Source organism: Caloenas nicobarica, chromosome 5, assembly GCF_036013445.1.
Source record: "Caloenas nicobarica isolate bCalNic1 chromosome 5, bCalNic1.hap1, whole genome shotgun sequence".
NCBI lineage: Eukaryota > Metazoa > Chordata > Aves > Columbiformes > Columbidae > Caloenas > Caloenas nicobarica.
This window is the reverse complement of record NC_088249.1, coordinates 16240658-16258551: the sequence shown is the minus strand read 5'-3', so window position 1 is coordinate 16258551 and position 17894 is coordinate 16240658. Positions and strand designations below refer to the sequence as shown.

At 43.8% G+C, this 17894-nt stretch overlaps 2 protein-coding genes across 3 annotated transcripts in view; one reads left to right on the top strand and one right to left on the bottom strand.

Moving 5' to 3' along the window:
- Positions 1–27: 27 nt before the first annotated feature.
- UBR7 (ubiquitin protein ligase E3 component n-recognin 7) lies at positions 28–10431 on the top strand. Its single transcript, XM_065636708.1, has 11 exons — positions 28–228; positions 335–468; positions 890–950; positions 2492–2587; positions 3679–3732; positions 4920–5025; positions 6274–6458; positions 7019–7150; positions 7551–7713; positions 8193–8254; positions 9067–10431. The coding sequence occupies exons 1-11, from the start codon at positions 64–66 to the stop codon at positions 9157–9159; spliced, it is 1251 nt and encodes a 416-aa protein (XP_065492780.1). The 5' UTR covers positions 28–63; the 3' UTR covers positions 9160–10431.
- A 1049-nt stretch (positions 10432–11480) lies between these two features.
- BTBD7 (BTB domain containing 7) overlaps positions 11481–17894 on the bottom strand; it is a 57557-nt gene continuing 51143 nt past the window's right edge. For both annotated transcript variants that reach the window (XM_065636478.1, XM_065636479.1), the window contains one exon: positions 11481–16519. In XM_065636478.1, coding sequence (XP_065492550.1) covers positions 15704–16519 — 816 coding nt within the window. In that variant the 3' untranslated portion in view covers positions 11481–15703. The remainder of the gene's footprint in view (positions 16520–17894) is intronic.

Here is a 17894-nt window from a genome sequence, read left to right as displayed (position 1 = left end):
GCCCCCTGGCGTCTCGGCCGTGTGTTTCCCGCCTCGGCTCGCGCTCGGCCTCGCGTCCCGGCGATGGAGGCGGCGGCGGAGGGCGCCGATCCCGGGAGCGGCTGCGGGGCCGGCGCGGAGGAGCCCGTGGTCTCCTTGGCGGAGGTGCTGGCGGAGAACGAGGAGCTGGAGAAGGAGGCGCGGGCCGTGCTGGGGGGCAGCGACCACGAGCGCTGCAGCTACTCCCAGGTGGGGGCGGGGCCGGGGGGCGGGGCGGGGCCGGGCGGGGGGCGGGGGGCGGGAGAGGCGGGACCGCCCGGCGACCCCCGTCACCTGCGCCGGTGTCGCCCCGCAGGGCGCGGTGAAGCGGCAGGCGCTGTACGCCTGCGGCACCTGCACGCCGCCCGGCGGGGAGCCGGCGGGGATCTGCCTGGCCTGCAGCTACGAGTGCCACGGCACGCACCGCCTCTTCGAGCTCTACACCAAGAGGTACGGCGGCGGCGGGGGGCGGGGCGCGGGCCCGTCCCGCCGGCGGGAAGCGCGTGCTGGTGGCGGGTGGGGGCCCCGCGGCTGCTCCCGCCGCCCCGGACGCGAAGGGGCCTGGGTCGGTGTCAGCGCCGGCCCAGCCGCCGAGGGGCCCGTGCGGGGCCGACCGGCCCCGCACGGGCCCCTCGGCGGCTGGGCCGACGCTGACACCGACCTGCGCCCCTTCGCGCCCAGGTCCGGGGGCTGCGGTGCGAGGGGAGCCGGCCGGGGAGCCTCCCAGAGCCTCCTCCGCTGCCCAACACGTTCCGGTGAGGTGGCGAGGGGGGGGGACGCACAACGTTCCCATGCGGTGTCCAGTCGCCGAGGCACCCGCATCCCCCCGTTCAGAAAAAACCCTGAAATGCTATGTTTTTTTTCTTTCCAGGAACTTCCGGTGTGACTGTGGAAATAGCAAGTTCAAAAATCTGCAGTGCAAGTTGCTCCCAGTAAGTTCAGACGCAGGTTTCGTACGTACAGGATCACAATAGCAGTCTTGGGAGGCTGGTGCCTCGCCTCAGCCAGTGCTGGCTCACATGGTGCATCTGCTTTTCCCAGCAAGTTAGACAAGGTGGAGTGTTACAGCAGGAGATAAAACCATTAAGGGACCAAAGGGAAGTGTTACGAGGAGAGAGAATGTTTGATCCTTGTCATCCAGGAATGCAGCTGTCCCACACCCATGGTCAGCATAACGCCAGAAACATGGTGTGGTGCCTGTGCTAATATCTCTCATTAGCTTCAGGAGAACCTTCTGGGGTGCAATTCTGCAGTTGCATTAAGGAAATTTAAGGCTGTGCTGCTGTCAAAGGGACAGTTCCCCCCGCTTCTTCATGGTAGCATTAGTGCTCTAATCTTTTTTGACAGATTGTCACCAGAGCACGCTAATGGGGTACTTTTTCACTATATTAACACCTCTGTGATTTCATACTCAGTGAACTCGAGAGTCCAAAATTGGACTCAGGGAGTAGTTGGTAACGTTCTGGGAAGCCACAGCAGAAGCTGCTTGGCTTTGCCTGCAGTGCTGCCCCCAGGGTAACAACAGTCCAAATGTGGAAACAGCAAGTGGTTTTGTGTGTGCCTGTTTCATTCTGGCAGAATTGGGATGGATCCAGAGCGAGCCAGCCTAGGGCTGCAGTCTGGTGATTCCCTACAGAAACAATTGTAAGATGTTACTGTTTCTCATTTGAGTCGATGAAATCACATGGCTGTTCCTCCCCCTCCAGTTCAGTGCAAAATCAGTTGTACAGGTTGAGTGACCTCCAGGATCCATTGGTTATTCTGGCCGGTTTTATGGATGCCGGGTGCTTGTGTGGTCTGTTCTTCCTTTGTCAAAGTAATGGTAGAAAGGGCTTTGTGGTCACAGCTGCTTCTGCAGAGGCCAGCGGTGGCTCCAGGCTGCAGCTACGTGCAGTTCTCAAGCCCTCTGGCCTCAGCTGTGTTAGCTGCTGTCTTTAAACGGAGTTACCTGTAATTGAATTTCATTCTGCATGTTTCGTAATTTGGGTCATCTCTCTGTAGAGCGAGGCTTATATGACATGAATTTAGTGGAAGCTCAGTGAAACATTAAACAAGGTTGGGTTTGGATCACAGTCTGGATGCTTAAAAAATGGAGGGGAAGGTGCACAATAAATCTACAGGCGTTGCTGTAATGGCAGCAGGCAGACGTGGTTGGTGGTCAAAACTCTTACATCATTTCAGCTTAGAGTAGCTTAACAAACACCACAGCTGCCATTTGTTACAAAGGCAGAAAGACTGTTTTTCTTCTTTCCTTTTGAACTTCGGTATTCCTCACGTGCCCAATCTGCTGCTCACTGTATAGCATAGGTGTCTGGATAATATCTTTCTTTTTGGATCTTCGAGCTGATGAGTATAATGATTGCTTTTAGGAATTAAAGTGGAACAGGAATTGTTTTTTTACAGATTATACATCTTTTCCGTCTTTTGTTTTTTGCTGCATTGCCTATTGAGGCGTTTTTTCCCTTCCTCCTAGGAAAAGTGCAAGGTGAATTCAGGAAACAAGTACAATGACAATTTCTATGGATTATACTGTACTTGTAAAAGACCTTATCCTGATCCTGAAGATGAGGTAAGAAATACAAAACCCGTTAGTAATCATATATTGATGGTATTTATGCAAAACCTTGTGCAAAAGGCAGATCCCACTTTAAGAAATCATAGGGTCCATATTGCTTTTGGTTGTCATGTGCTGTACAAAATAATTACTCTTATCATTTTTTCTTTAAATAGTAGAATACATTTGTATCTCAAAGACAGATGAGGAGGACAAACCATCATTTGGACAAATTGGGGTCATCTTTGCTTTCCTGTCTCTAAAGTTACAGAGTTCCCTTGGGCAGAGGGAACGTTATCATTGAGAAATGTGGCAAACGCAGAATAAACACATTGCACATGTTAGGAGAGAGCAGAATCTGCTTTCTTGTGCCTGCAACAGCGCTCTGACAAGGCTTCTGAGATGGGGAGAATCTGCCCAGTAGCACTTGCTTTAGCTTCACGGCAGTCAGAGCACTTTACCTGAAGTTATTAAAATATACCACTTGGTTTGCACAAGCAAACTTTTGTTTGCAATCATATAGGTTAGGTGTTTTAAAGAATAAGGAAGGCACAAGCCTTTCAAATACGAAAAGGTATTTTGTGAAGTCACCTCGCTGAAGTTCAGAGATAGCTAAGTGTTTCTAAAGAAATCATTGGTAATTGTTTCATAACAAAGCAGTTTGTGCTGTACTGCATTGTGGGCAGTTAAGTTGGGATTCTGGCATTACTATATAAACCTCATGATGTCATGAATATCAGTATCTTTCTTCTGCTGAGCTGCCTGTTCATTTCTGTTTACGGGAAGAAAGATACCAGTAGCGTATTAACTTTTTTCAGCTCTTTTGCGTGAGAATGTCTTGCTCTACTGGGAAAACTAATTTTGTAATAATAAGTGGGATTTTCCACAGTCTTGGTAATATGTCAAATTACATGTGCTGTTGGACTTCAGGGAAGCAAAGTTACTAATGAAGCAGTAACTACTTACCCATGGCAGCTCCCTGTGGGTGAGCGAGGAGAGACGCGCAGCCCACTTGAGCAGCCTTTGCACAATGCTGCACTTGGAGGCTTGTGAAAGATTCTGGGGGTTGCTGGTAATGCTAATTTATTATATGACCGTTCATCTAGATTCCGGATGAGATGATCCAATGCATAGTTTGTGAAGACTGGTTCCATGGAAGGGTAAGGAAACTATAAGTAGCAGAATTACCATTTGCATAGAAATAAGTTAGTGTTGTTAAGTTTGTGTGGTTATTAGTTGGCAGGCTTTGCTGCAGCTCTCAAAAGATTGTTACATGAGCTCTAAGGCATTTCTTTTCATCCTGTGCAAAGGAATATTGAGAGTTTAATCTTGTGCTGCCATCCACTCCAGTCCAAAAAACCGAGGAAGAGTTCTACCGATTTGAAGGTTACCGCTGCAGAATAAAATAGTGGTTTTATAACTGTCTCTTTAATTGGAAATTTCTAATCACTGAAAGAAAGGCTCTTACTGAGGCACATCATTAGCAACTACCTGAATAGTTCTTCATTCGGAAGAAAGTTTTTAAAACTGTAATTCCTTTAAGGAGCAAGGAACAAACTGTGCTGTTGGTTCCTAATTACAAACTTCGGGGAAATCTTTAAAAAAGCAGCTCAGCACTTCAGCGGGTGCCCTACTTAACGGGGAAGCCTTAAGGATTCAGGCTCTTGTGCCTTGAAGGGCACAAGTGAAATTCCGTGTTTGAAGTTGCAGAATCAAAGAATAAGAAAAATAAAGAGATGTTTGACTTCAATTATGGGTTCTGTAGGTAAACGATAGGATTCTTTTGTATAAATGTATGTGTGAAGAATGTTATGCTGCGTACTGTGAGCTTTGCAAGAACGCTTTTCAAAAGAAAGCCGCTAAGTGCTTTTAATTGCCTGAATATTTCCCACCAGTTTATAGAGAGCTTTGGGACCTAATTCTTCTAAAGTTCAGTATGTGATTAATATGAAGACTTGCGATCTCTTACATGTAAGGAAGCCATCATAGAAATTATTTAAGAGTTCAGATGTGCAGTGTGCAAGAGGTATCTTCACCTGTCCTGTGTTTAGGACAGTTCAGAAGAATACTGTTTAAAAATGAGGTAAAGATAGGACTGAGATTTCTGGGTGTGTAGGAGGCATAAAGGGCTGTAGACAGAGAATTATTTCATTTTTCTGCTGGAATTTTTATCAGCTTTTTCCAGTCTTTAAATTATACTGGTAATCGCTGTAGAAAGTTAGCAGGGGTGCATGCTTGTGCTGAAAATGTGATGGCAGTTGATGTTTTTACTTCCTCTAAACCTGAAGCTGAGTCTGTTCATTTGTAGCGGATGCTTCACCACCGCTTGCTTGTTTCTTTGTGACAGCATCTTGGTGCAGTTCCCCCTGAAAGCGGAGACTTCCATGAGATGGTTTGCCAGGCCTGCATGAGTCACTGCCATTTCCTGTGGGCTTATGCGCCCCAACTAGCAGGTAAAGAAAATCAAGATATCTCAGCCAATGTTTTGTTCTGTGTATTCCTCATACGTGGTTGATTAATGGCATAATACTGTTTAAGTGGTTGAAGAAATGATACTCATTATATTGGACAATTGCCTCCAGCAGTGGAACATGTGGGGCTGCAGTAACTGTTCTGTAAAAAAAAAAAAAAAAAAAAATGCAGTTCCTGTTCCTAAGTCTTAATTCTGTGGTGCTCACTCATTTATTTTATCAAAGATGTGCTAGCGCATAGATAGATGAAGATTTAATACTTGTCTCGAGGAACTGAATTTCTAAACTGGATCAAAGAACTGAAGAGACTTCCTAAGGGAAGCGTTGGGGCCAACAGCTGAGGCCAAGAGGCTCTGAGCAGCAAACAGGGAATGATGGAGCGACCTGAAATGAACATGTAAAGCCTTAACCTGAGCAGAGCTGGGGCTGTGCTCGGGAGACGTGTTCCCTGCGGCCACACCAGGCCTCTGTCTGCTGTGTGGTCTCTGAGGGATCAGAAGGGTAGATGACTTGATTTCTGTGGAAAAAGCTGGTTTCACACAGTCTCCTAAATGTTGGTTATATCAGCTGGTGATTCACCTCTTACGTGCCAGAAATTTCAATGGTAATTTTAAGGATTCCAAGCTGGCCCAGCAGGAGTTCTCTTCCTTCGAATGTAAATACAGTACAGAATGGGGTTTTTGTTTGTTTGGTTTTGGTTTTCCTCCTTCTAACTAGCTATGTCACAGGGCACACATTTGAACTGACATTAAAAGCAAAATGTGTTTTAAAGAAGGAAGTGGTTAGCGTAGTTAATCTGCCATGGAGTTTTTGGTGCGTATGTCTGGAGAAAATGAAGAACTCTGACACAAAGTCAGCAAAAAAGTACTCAACAGCTGCTGAACCTGCCATAGCTGCCAAGAGGTGTCGAGAAGGACAAGCACCTTAGTACAGAACTATCTGAAATGGTGATGCCCTTTTCCCTCTCCTAGGGCTTGGATTTGGGGAAGCAGAGTATTTTAGAATAGGAGCATGAGAGGTGAAGAACACTGTGGTTAAACAGGGACCAGTTTCTTTGTATACCTGGGTCACTGTGTCTCTGGACAGCTGTAGAGCATATCCAGCGGCCTGCAGAGTACGAGGTGATATAGGTGCTCTTGGACACTGTGCTGTAAAGCAGAGAGAGCATCTGTGGTAGCCTGGACGTTGTCTGGTGCAGTATCTGCACTTACACATGTATGTGTCTTCCAGTTCCTGCTTTGACCAAAGTGAACTCCCTTGAAGATGAAGGGATTGTCCTGAAGGTCGAAGAAAGCGAAGACCAGAAAAAAGAAATAAAAAAAGAAAGTGGAGTGGAACACCAAGAAACGAAGGAGGAAAAGCAAATGGAACAGTTTAATGAACCATCCACCAGCTCTGGGTCTGCCTGTCTGGAGGTAAAACAGACCTTCTTTTCTGTCCCGTACATCTGCGTGCTGATGGTAGGTGAAGCAAAGCCCGCCTCTTTCTGCATAGGTTCAGTGAAGAGGTAAATGTTTTCAGGCTGTTTCCATGTTCCTCTTCAGTCGCTGACACTTTGAACGTGTGGTCTCTGTGGAACACGCGTGTCGAAGTGGGTGACCAGGGTGTGACGTGTGTGTGCAGATGGGTGAGGTCTGTCCCTTCGTGTCAGCCACCTGGCCTTGGCACGGCGGTGGCTTCCGAGTCTGTTCCAGCACAGGGGTATTATGCACTGTAGCTGCATTTGCATGATAGTCCAGCTCTGATTTCTTAAACACTTATGGCTATTGCAGTAAAGTTCTACAGAAATTTCCAGTGGAAACTGCTAAACCACATCAGAATTCTTGGGTGGATGAAACGGTAATATAGGTTGTTTGTAAAAATAAGTGTGTCTGAGACAAAAGAAAAATCTTACATAAGGAAAATGACATGCTGGAAAGAACAGTGTATTTGAAGTGACGTTTTTAGAGCGCTGAACATTCTCATTTTAATTCAGGTAGTTACTAAGAGTGAGGAGTCAGTCTGCAAGCTGAAAGAACTCCAAAGCAAGCCATTTTTAAAAAAAGATACTGCCACCTTTTGGCCATCGAACTGGAGAAGCAAATTATGCACCTGTGAAGACTGTTTGGTAGGTTTTCGTTCTTCGTTACTGTAATTGATGTGGGGGAGGCAGGGAGGAGCTCCCAGACAATCTTTGAAGGGAAGCTTGTAGATAAAAATTTGTGTAAATGTTCTTACTCTGCATATAAACACCTAAAAAACCGCCTTCTCCCTGCATAAAGAAACATGCCGAATCCTTTGGGATTAATACAGCACGAAGGAGCTTCTAAACGTTTGTATTTTCTTTGCCACTTGAATCCAGTATTGCTTTGGAAGTTATTATGAGATGTCTGAAATGCTGGGTACAAAATTTACTTTACTATTTTCATTGTTGTTATTTGTGATACTGAACACAAAAAGGATTGGACAAGAGCAACTCCATCTGAGAAGTTTTGCAATGTAAAAGGAAATTTTTCTTTGTTCTCCAGAAAATGTATTCAGAGCTTGAAGTCCAGTTCCTGACAGATGAATGTGACACTGTCTTGGCTTATGAAAACAAAGGTACCACTGACCAAGAAACAGAGAGGAGAGATCCTTTAATGGACACCCTTAACAGCATGAACAGAGTCCAGCAAGTAGAGCTCATCTGTGGTAAATACAGCTTCTTTCTTACAATCTGCCTTAACACTTTGAGTGAACAGTTTTCCTCAAGAGATTAGTATCAGGGTTTGCACCTGGGGGGGACGCTGGCCCAGCACCGAGTTACAGGCTGGGACTTCCCGCTACCACCCACGTGTGCTTTTGCCGTGGGAAGCTGGCAGCTGGGGCAGTCTTTTAATTAATTGTTCTAATCCACTCACCGAACTTCTGTATGTTTCTCCAAAGATCACCTGAACAGATACTCAGACTGCATAGGCTATCCTGATAAACTGCTCGGCTTCTCATGATTACCTGGACCTGCCTTACTTTTGGTCACTGTTATTTATAATCCGAACCTTGATTTCTCTCAAGTAAATCTACTGAATGACAAGAGGAAGTAGAACAAGCTGTCTTATTTAGCCAGTACTAAACTAAAGCTGGATATCTTACTGTCTTTATTTTCTTTCACTTGCCTTTGCTTCTCCATCCAGAATACAATGACTTAAAGACAGAACTGACTGATTATCTCAGGAGATTTGCAGATGAGGGAACGGTAAGGCACAACTCGCAAAATTCACAGAATTTTTTTTTGCAGGAAAATGTTTTCAAGTACTGTTGAGGGCTGGGTGTTGAATACAATGATGCTATGTTATATTTTTTTCACATCTGTTGGAGTTGCTGGTACCACAGTAGAAATTAGAAATCCCTGATTTGATTGGAATTAAAAGTTGTATTTCCTTAATGGCATTGTTGAGAGCAGGGACTTTACAGAAATCTGTCTGTAAAATACTGAGAGCAGTTCTTAAGTGAAACTTCTGTTGCTCTATTAAAAGTGGGTTTCGGGGAAAAAAAAGGTCTTAACCTTTATGTTTTTTCTTAGATTAAATTTAAACCCTTAGAGGAATAAGGACTGACTAAATATTGGCAAACAGTCTTGTCAGTTGTTTTCTGGAGAAATTTGCATGCTATTATTAAGCAACACATGCATTTTGTTGGCTTATATGGTAAATTGTCACTTTTAGTTACATTGTAATGAGTCTGACGAGCTGGTGAAAGTCTTGCTTTGTGTTAGTTTTTCTGATGATAAAAGCAAGTGGCCAAGTCCATTAAAAATACCATCAGGAGCTTTCCTCCATGGGCTTGTTCTGCCTTTGGGGAGCTCGTTTCTCTGTTTGGGTTCTTTTATAACGGAATGTGGGCGTTAATAATTCCCTTTGAGCACAACAGGAAAGCTGGTTTGCTCTGTCAGAGAGATTTCAGGGTGCTGGCTTTTTTGCATGCTTGTGTATTACATGTGGGATGCAAAAAAAGAAGATTGTTTAATTGAATTCTGGTACAACTTGGGTTTCATATTGCTTCCCACAGGTAGTTAAAAGAGAAGACATTCAGCACTTCTTTGAAGAATTTCAGTCGCGGAAAAGACGACGGACTAACAGGATGCAGTACTACTGTAGTTAGACCGAGAGGGTCTGGTTCTGAAAGGACAACTGGGAGAACAATATTCATTGGCAGACAGAAGAGGCATCTTCAGTATTTGGCTTCTCACCAAAATCCAGCTGTCCAAGAAACATCTTCATTTTGTCTCATACTTCCTTTTTTTGTAGCGCCTAGAACATGTTCTTAGCAGGTACCCTGCGTTTATAGGGTTTGTAGGGATGTTGCACTCCTGCGCAGGCTGGCCGTGCTCCGGGGAGGGGATGGCGTGTTCCCTTCAGTCTTTCCACCTGTGTTACTCGCAGTGCCTGTAGCTGTACTAAACCAGGCTGGGGTCCGCTTATCCCTGTTCTGTCCCGCGCAGGCAACGCGCGTGCCCTGTGCTTTGCTCTCCTGCTTTACCCGGCTGTACGGGCTCTTCCTCGGGGCGCAGCAACTCTAGCGCAGGCTCCTGCGCAAAGCAAGCGCTGGGTCACCACCCCGGCTTCGCTCCAGCATTGGGGCCACAGCAAGGGAACCGAACCGCGCTGTGCTGCTGCCTGCCCCAGGCAGGGGAAAACTGAGAATGCAGCGTCAGGCTCGATGCAACACAACATTGTGTCTGTTTTTATAAATCCAAAAACTTCATTTCTAATATTGTACAGTGATGTTTTACATGCAAAAAAAAAAGTCACAAACTTTACTCACTAGATTTATAAGCAGTATCTAGGAGGAGGGACTAAGTTACAAATTAAGCGTGGAGGGGTTTTGTCACAGGACTTCTAATGTGCTTCAGTTTTAAAAAAGAGCCTGCTTCAAACACTGCAGCATCCTGGCATTCTGCTACAGTATAAAACGTATGATCTTTTTATAATCACTGTGATAATCATGGAACAGGAGATGTTTCACTGGCTTTTAAGAGCCTACACTTGGCCACAATTAAATATTGACTTTTTGTAAGTTTAGATCCTAATGTAGTTTTCGTTGCCCACAAACCCCAGAACATACTTTAAGTTCTAATTTTCAGTTCCTGCTTTATGTAGGTGGAGGATTTCTTTACCATGGGGTACTATTTTGCTTTCATGTTAATGACTTTTGAGGAGAAAGTTGGACTTCTATCATTCTCCCTATTGTTTCTGAGGACTTTATTTACAAAAGCTAGTTCTAGTGTAGAGGCTCAGTTCATTGGTTTGTTTAATGCAAAATGACTAGTTGCTTTAAAATTTAACTCTTGAGTATTGTATGTGCTTTTTTTGTAGCAACTGTAACTGCTTATCTAATGAAATATCTAAAAATTAAAGAACTGTTCAATCTGTATTATATGTTGTGGGGTTTTTTTAATGCTGCTGTTGTGTGTTGTTTCCATCCAAGCTGTGGCTGCACAGCAGCGCAGGGATGAGCTGTCACTCCTCTTCCTCGCCTTCAGCCTGACCCTGTGGACAAGGGCCAGCATCCCCTGTGCACGGAGTTCAGGTGCAGGAAGTTTTTTCAGAGTGCATAATTTCCACAAGAAGGAGTTATTACAGCTACAATTCCTTTACAACTTCTTCAATGCAGTTGTGCTTTTCCTAAAGGTGAAGAAGCATCCTCTCTGCTGTAAAGTTAGCAGACTCAGAAGAGCTCTGTCGAACAATGAACAGAGTGTCTGTCACAATAAATGTTAAATTTGTCTAGTTTAGGAAGCTGCTCCCAAAACTGATCTTCTTGGATGCGTGAATGAAGGTGTCAGTAATTAACACGAGACCATACAGTGCTCTCTCCCCAGGCTTTGTCAGGACACAACCCCCACTATTTTGCTGTTGTCCATCACCATGAGACTAGTCAAGATTTTCCACTGCTGGATGATGCTTCCAGACTTGAGTCATCTCTCTGATGACAGCTCTCTTGTTTGTATGAGAGAGAATTAATGAATATTCAGCTGATGCAGGATAACTGCAACTGGGGAGCAGGGATGCTGGGTACTCCATGGGTGTCTCTAGTTGCTCTGCTGAGAAAATGAACACTTCCAGATCAAGGGCTACATCCCTCTGCCGTCCCTGTGAGTAGTGAAGTCAGTTAACTGAACTATTTCACTGAAGTGCTTTTCCTTTTTAAATAAGCTGCTTGAACAGTGCCGCTAATTTAGAATTCCTCTTTGTACACTGGTTTGTATCACATCCTTGATGTTCAAAGCATTATTGCACACTTTTTCCAGAAGGAACAACAGTGGGTTTAAGAGCCTTTATTGCTAGAGGGCACCTTACGGTCTGTATTAAGCTGCTCTGTTCCCCCGGCCCTCGCTCATGGCAAGTTTGGAACAGCGGCGGTGCGGTGGGTTCAGCCGGCAGCACTGCCAACAGGCAGCCGGAATAAGTCGCACAAGCAAGTTCTATACAAGCCATTTATTTGAAATGCCAACTATATGTAGGATAAAGTCAGTGTTACATGCTTCTCAGCAACAGTAGAAAAATAGAACCAGTGAAAACCTTTTTACAACTGTAATGGTACTCAAAAGAGAAATGTATTGTTTTACAATGCATCACACAAGACTAGAATTCAAGTTTGGAGGTACCTAAATAAAAATACTATTTTTTCTTAAAAAACACTATGTACAATTGAAGCGTAAACAAGTTTTACAAAGTACTGGTTATGCAGGTTGTAGAAAAAACACTTGCATAGGACATGAAGTCAGTTTAAGAAAGTTTTCTGAGCCTTTAGCATTGAAGGCACTTGACTTTATACTAGTAACAACACAAGGACAAGAAACAAAACCGTAATGTTGCAGAGGGCAGGGCTCCCTTCTGGCAGTACAGAGAACTACGCAAACCCCAAATACAGTTTTACAATTTTCTCTCTCAGCTGTTCCCCGCGTTTGGCAGAGCTCAGCACCACCTCTACCATAGAAGCATATAATTATTAGATGAACAAATAGTGCCTCAAACAGCATGAGTATTCTTAGAAAAAAACCAAAACACACACACAGGCAAAAAAAACCCCAAAACAAACAAAGAAAAAAACCAAACCTCATGCCCAAAGAAAACAAACCCCAAACCCAACCAAGCCCTGTTCCCCCTCCCTCACTCCCCCAATCCCACCAAGTCTGAAGCAAAGAAACCCATAAGACAAACATTTGGGACACTCCAGGACCAAACCCCGAGGTTTACAAGCAGGGATGGCCACAGCCTTAACCTTCAGAAATGAAACTCCTCAATAACAGGAAATACAAGAAGAAACTGCCAGTCAGCACAGCAGTTATTAACACACAACTACAGTAACTCCATGGAACAACAAAACATTTCAAAGGAAGAATCTGTTTCAGGAATTAAGTTATTCATCCATATATTAAGGAAAAGAGGGGGTCAAGGAAAGGGAAATAAAAAGTTTTTGCATGTTGCTCAATAAATGAAAGTCTGAGCTCTTTAAAAGAACAAGGAGCACAAGTCTTCCTCATTCAGTAAAATGTAATGTTCATACCTCTATCCTCAAGCAAATACAGTCAGTAACTGGTTATCATCTCCATCAAATTTACAGGAGGAAAAGATGGTCATTTCCAGCCTAATCAGAAAGTGCTTCATGTAAACAAGGAGCTTCTGCACCGAAGTTTCAGTAGACAGAACAAGAAGTAGCAGGTAGCACAGATACGTGTGTTCTGCGGGTGAGATGTGGTAGGAATGCTATCTTCTGAATAATGCTTCTGCGAAGAAGAATAAAGATGGTCTCTCCCCTCCCTCTGCACATCCAACTAAGTAGGAAATCCTACACTGCAGTACAAAAATACAGTTCCAGTAATTTGACAAATCCTTCTTTTCCACTTTGAATCAGCTGCCGTTAGCTGCCATCTTCTTCCCAACTCAAAATATACAAGGGAAAACGCAGATTGTCTACATGGCCTGATTGTCTTTGTGGCCTCAGAAGGACTTGTCTTTTATTTTGCACCTACTTTTAAACACTTCATTCTCTTTTTAATACTGCTCAGCTTCTAAGACTTCAGAAGCAATTTTGTATTCTAAAATGCAGACAGTCCCCCCCAGAGACATCTGTCACCAGCTTATTCCAAAGCCAAAGCATTCAACGATTTCCCTCAAGCCATAAGCTCAAAACTTCTCAGTCTTCATCAGCCACATCTCCACAGATTTCAAGCTTAAAAGTTACATCTGTAGATTTCAGCCCCACCTCTGTCCAGGCACACCAGTGCCACATCAAACGATGGCAACTCAAATAGTTTTTCTCCAAGTACACCTATTGATTTCAGGTAAAAATAAATTATTCAGAACAGTAAGTTTTCTGAGGACAGCTATGACTATTTAGTAACTAAGCTACCTACACACATATGACACAAGTGCAGGGCGTTTTAGGGGGTTTGTGTGTGATGGAACTTAATGCTTCTAGTGCTGATGAGCAGGAGACCCTGGTGCCCGGTTAGAGCTCTGCAGTCAGACAGCGCCGTGCTCCAACCTGCAGAAGAAACCCACTCAACTGAACCTTGGGCCCTAACCTGCAGCGGCACCGTCCCCCCACCGACACCTTGCATTTAACCATGTTCTACACCACACATCTATCGAAATACAGCATCTTGGTGATGAGGCCAAGACCACCAAGTGTCTTGACTGTGGTATAAAAAAAAAACAAACCCAAACCTCATTAAAAAGACTGACAGAGGGGAGAAAAGCATCTCCTCTCTCCCACAAGACACATCACCTGCACAATTTAGCAAAGTTTCTCCTCCCATCCTATACCACGCCTTCCATGGCTGCATCTCAAAAGGAGCATCTCCAGAGCTTCCACAGAAGCAGGAGGCCTACAGATGTGTATGTAGCAGACATTAGGATTTGTTGGTTCAAACACCCATATCTTCATTTGTCTAGAAGCTGTTTGGTAGTTTGGAAATGCAGTATTCAATATATTCCAACAGAACTGTGTTGTTGCTACCAGGCCTTGCATACCTTAATGAAACAGGTTAGGTAAGAATCTGCCATTAACTAAAAGTAAAGTTGCAGCATGATTTCATTTAAATATTATTAAGCATTTTGAAGTGCAAGAAACAACCTAACCTTAAAGTACTCCTTAGGTCACACTTGGGATTAAAATTTTCTACTGCAAAGAAATTCTTCATGATAGAAACAGCATTTAAAAAACACGCAACCACCACCACCCAAACAGGCCTTTACAAGTAATCACTACACTGCAGTGATATCAGATCCCAATGGTAAAAACTGCACATTAAGGACTAAGGATGCACTTACTAACCGTAACCATCACGACCGGTACATCGCTTCACCCCAGCCCAGCGGCCGGGAGCCAGCCCAGGTCACTGCCATTCCCTCCTCACGTCACATTAACCAATGAATCTCACTTCTGTGCTTTAAAAAATGCAAAGCTGGGAAATGGAAGTGTTAAGTTAAGATTGCTAAAGCTTCGCACATTCCATGATGCTAGAGCAGTTACCCTTCACTTTGATCCCGTTCACAGAGCAGCCGCTGCAACGACAAAGTCAGCAACGCTTCAGGTCAGGTAAGGAGCACTGAATGACGTCGCTAAGAGTGAAGCCCTTTTTTCCTCAAGAGGCAGGAGAGCGCAAGGCAAGGAGCGGCCGCCTCAGCACCTCTGTGGGAGAGGGAACCCCCTCGGGCCGAGGGGTCACCGTTCAGGTGACAGCGAAGATGCTACGCCTTGTCTTCCTGACACGCTGGGGTTCAGCACGAATCCTCAACTCCGGTCTCCACTTACCCCCACGCATGGGTAGCTGGAAGACCAAGTTATTACTATTTCTTACAGTATTTCTAGATTTATTTCTGCATGGGCAAATGAACAATTCTAGTCTGTCTAGTAAGTGCTTCTGGGTGATCGTGGAGTTCTCCCTGGTCACAGCTGAACCAGAAAGCAAACAGAATCAGACTGTCAGATCCCAGTGAATTTCACTGGAATTCAGACTCCTAAATATCCCCCCGGACTCTTAAAAACCCAAAGATAGTTCTTGAAGTGGGCTTGCTATATAGGGGTAAGACCAGCTGCCAGAACTTCAACAAAACATTAGACTGGATTCTTGCCATAGTCTTAAAAATCAGGAAGATTTCAGATCTAAAATAAAATTAACTAAAAATGTAGTATTTTGATGTGCTGTTCTTTGGAATTCCTATAATTAAAAAATAAACGCATTGTTACTATCTCATAAGAAAATACATTTCATAATGTGCAACTCAATGCACATAGGGAATTGGCAGGTGAAAGGGAAAATGCAAAAAAGTATGAAAATACAGTCCTTTAAATGTGACAATAAAGTTTAACATATTAGTACAAAACTAATACACTAAAATAGATGTACAGGTGCAAAAGGCTACCAGGTTGTACAAAAAAGGTACCAACTTTTTTTTAAAAAGGCTTAATTAAATTTGCTTGGAAAAAAAAATTCCCACAAAATAAAACCAGAAGCAGCATTAAAAACAAACTGATAACATGCTGTCTCTAACAAAGCAATGTATGTACAAAAGAAGTGAGCGAAGTTGAATTATCTGCTGGCATGAACGAAATTGTCTGACAGAAGTCAGGCCAAAAGTTGCAAAGAATGGGATGTTTACAACTCTTAGGCACGGAGAAATAGTGGAGGCTGCTTTCATAGGGCAGATTTTTTATAGAGGAAGTCTGGTTTGTTCGGAGACCTCCTTCCCCTGCTCACTGCATCTTCCCTTTCCAAATCCGCACTGCGCTGTGCTCCGTGTTCCAGCGGCTCGTCATCTGTCAGCCTCCGACTGGGTCTCTCTTCCTGCACGTCGGAGGTGTACGCAGAGAGCGACGCTCTGGTGGAGGTCAGCCCATAGGTTAAATCCGTTTCCATTTTTGTTCTTCCCCTGATGTGAACCGGGCCAGTACCAGCATTCTCCTGGGTAGCCAACGCCAAGTCCAGTCGCTGGGGAGGTTGTTCTAAGACATCGAGGTGTATTGGCTCATTCTTTTGTCTGTGTTGATGCCCATCTTGGGAGAGCAGGTATTCCCTCCTAGAATCCTCTTGTTTTTTAGGAGATATCTGGGAAGGTAGATAGGCTGACTTTAAGCCACTTGGTGATGCCTTATTGTGGCTGTACAAATCTGGACCAAAATATATGCCTTGTGAAGGCGAAGGACTGTGCCTGTTGGGTGCTGGAGTAGAGGGTCTGCATGCAGCATTTGAGAAGTCATAGAAGTCAGGATATTCCTGCTGATTTTCTCGAGCATCTATTTTTTGCTCTATTGTGTGTTTCTTTCGAGAAGTGGGCATGTGTCTGTTCTGAATACATGAAATGTGCTGGGCTGGAGCAGGTCCTACCTCTGTAACCGTCTGGCTTAATTCTGTGTCGACCGTGAGCTCTGGTAATCTTCTGTCTTTTAAAGACATTGCTGACACACCCATGGCGATATCTGGCATCAGTTCATTTAGCAAGGGCTGAGTACACTAGAAAAGAAATTGGTCCATGGGAACAAAGCAAAAGTTAAAACACAAACTGTATTTAGGACAGTTTCTATAATTCAAAATGGCATTTTCCTAAGCTACCCTTGCCTAGAGCAACCTCAGCCTGCAAGTTCCCTACACCGTCTAAAGAACACGTGTCCTCCAACCTTCACCTCCCTGCTAGCTCAAGTCAGCTGCTTGCTTTCATGAAGCTGTTGTGCCACAATAATAGTTCCTTCTTTCAAGTATCATCTGCAATACGCAGTAAATGACAATGTACCATTAAACTCTCAAAAGGTAAGCCTGCTTTAAGCCACTTGCAATTATCAAACTAAACAAGGTACTCAGTGCAGAACTTAATAGCTTCTTACAGCATAGAGTTCCAGTGCAGGGAAGCCACAAAATAGGTATTTCATCACTACAGATGCAACCCCTCTGCTTGCATTTCACATTTTAATGTAAGTTAATTGCAGGCACACATGTACGTATGCAGGACAGCCTCAGGGCTTGGGGGGAGCATCAGTTACAGGGCTGACCAGATCCACAAAGTGCGTGGAAGCTGTTGTGTGGCCGCCTTTTCACCTATGCCTATAAGCAATCCTGCAGTGAGACAAGCACATTACAGTCTTCCAGACAGAAGAGTTAAAAATTCTATTTGTATTTATAATTTCTAATGAACGCAATTTTAGTAATCATTGATTACTAGTAATTTGCAAATTGCAGAAAGAATACAGAACAAAAATATTACCCATATTAAGTCTTTGCTGCTTCTTGCATTTTTATAGAAACATTCTAATGCGAAAAAGATGACTATATGGTTTCCTTAGTGAAGTCAGCATTGATCAATAGAGAGAGCCATGCTACAAAACCCACCCTTGAATAAACAATGGCAAACAACTCTAATGTGAAGTTAAATATTTTAACCTAAATATAACAAGGAGTGCAACATATTTAGGACAATTGCTAAAGGAAAAGAAAAAAAAAAAATCCAGGTTTCCATTCAGAACCCCAGATCACATCTGCATCTAAAGAGCAGGTTTTCAGTATGACAAAACTGCATACCGAAAATAGTTTTTTCACTGCAGAAATAAATTACCAAATTCTTTATTTAGCACTTCATGTACTTCACAAAGCTATGTCTTTGTTGAGTATATTATAGTTCATTGATTTCATTGCATGATATTGTAGTTCAGCAACTATAATGATTGTCTTTAAATGCTGTAATGAACTCCTTTGTATGTGTAATTAGCAGTTTCTGCTGCCTATTCATTTTAAAGTCTCTTTCACAGCTGTAAGGTCTTCACATTTTTCACAGGTTCCCTTTATACACATTTGTTTACTTTGAGACTACTTGTCTCCAAACAGCCAAAATATCATC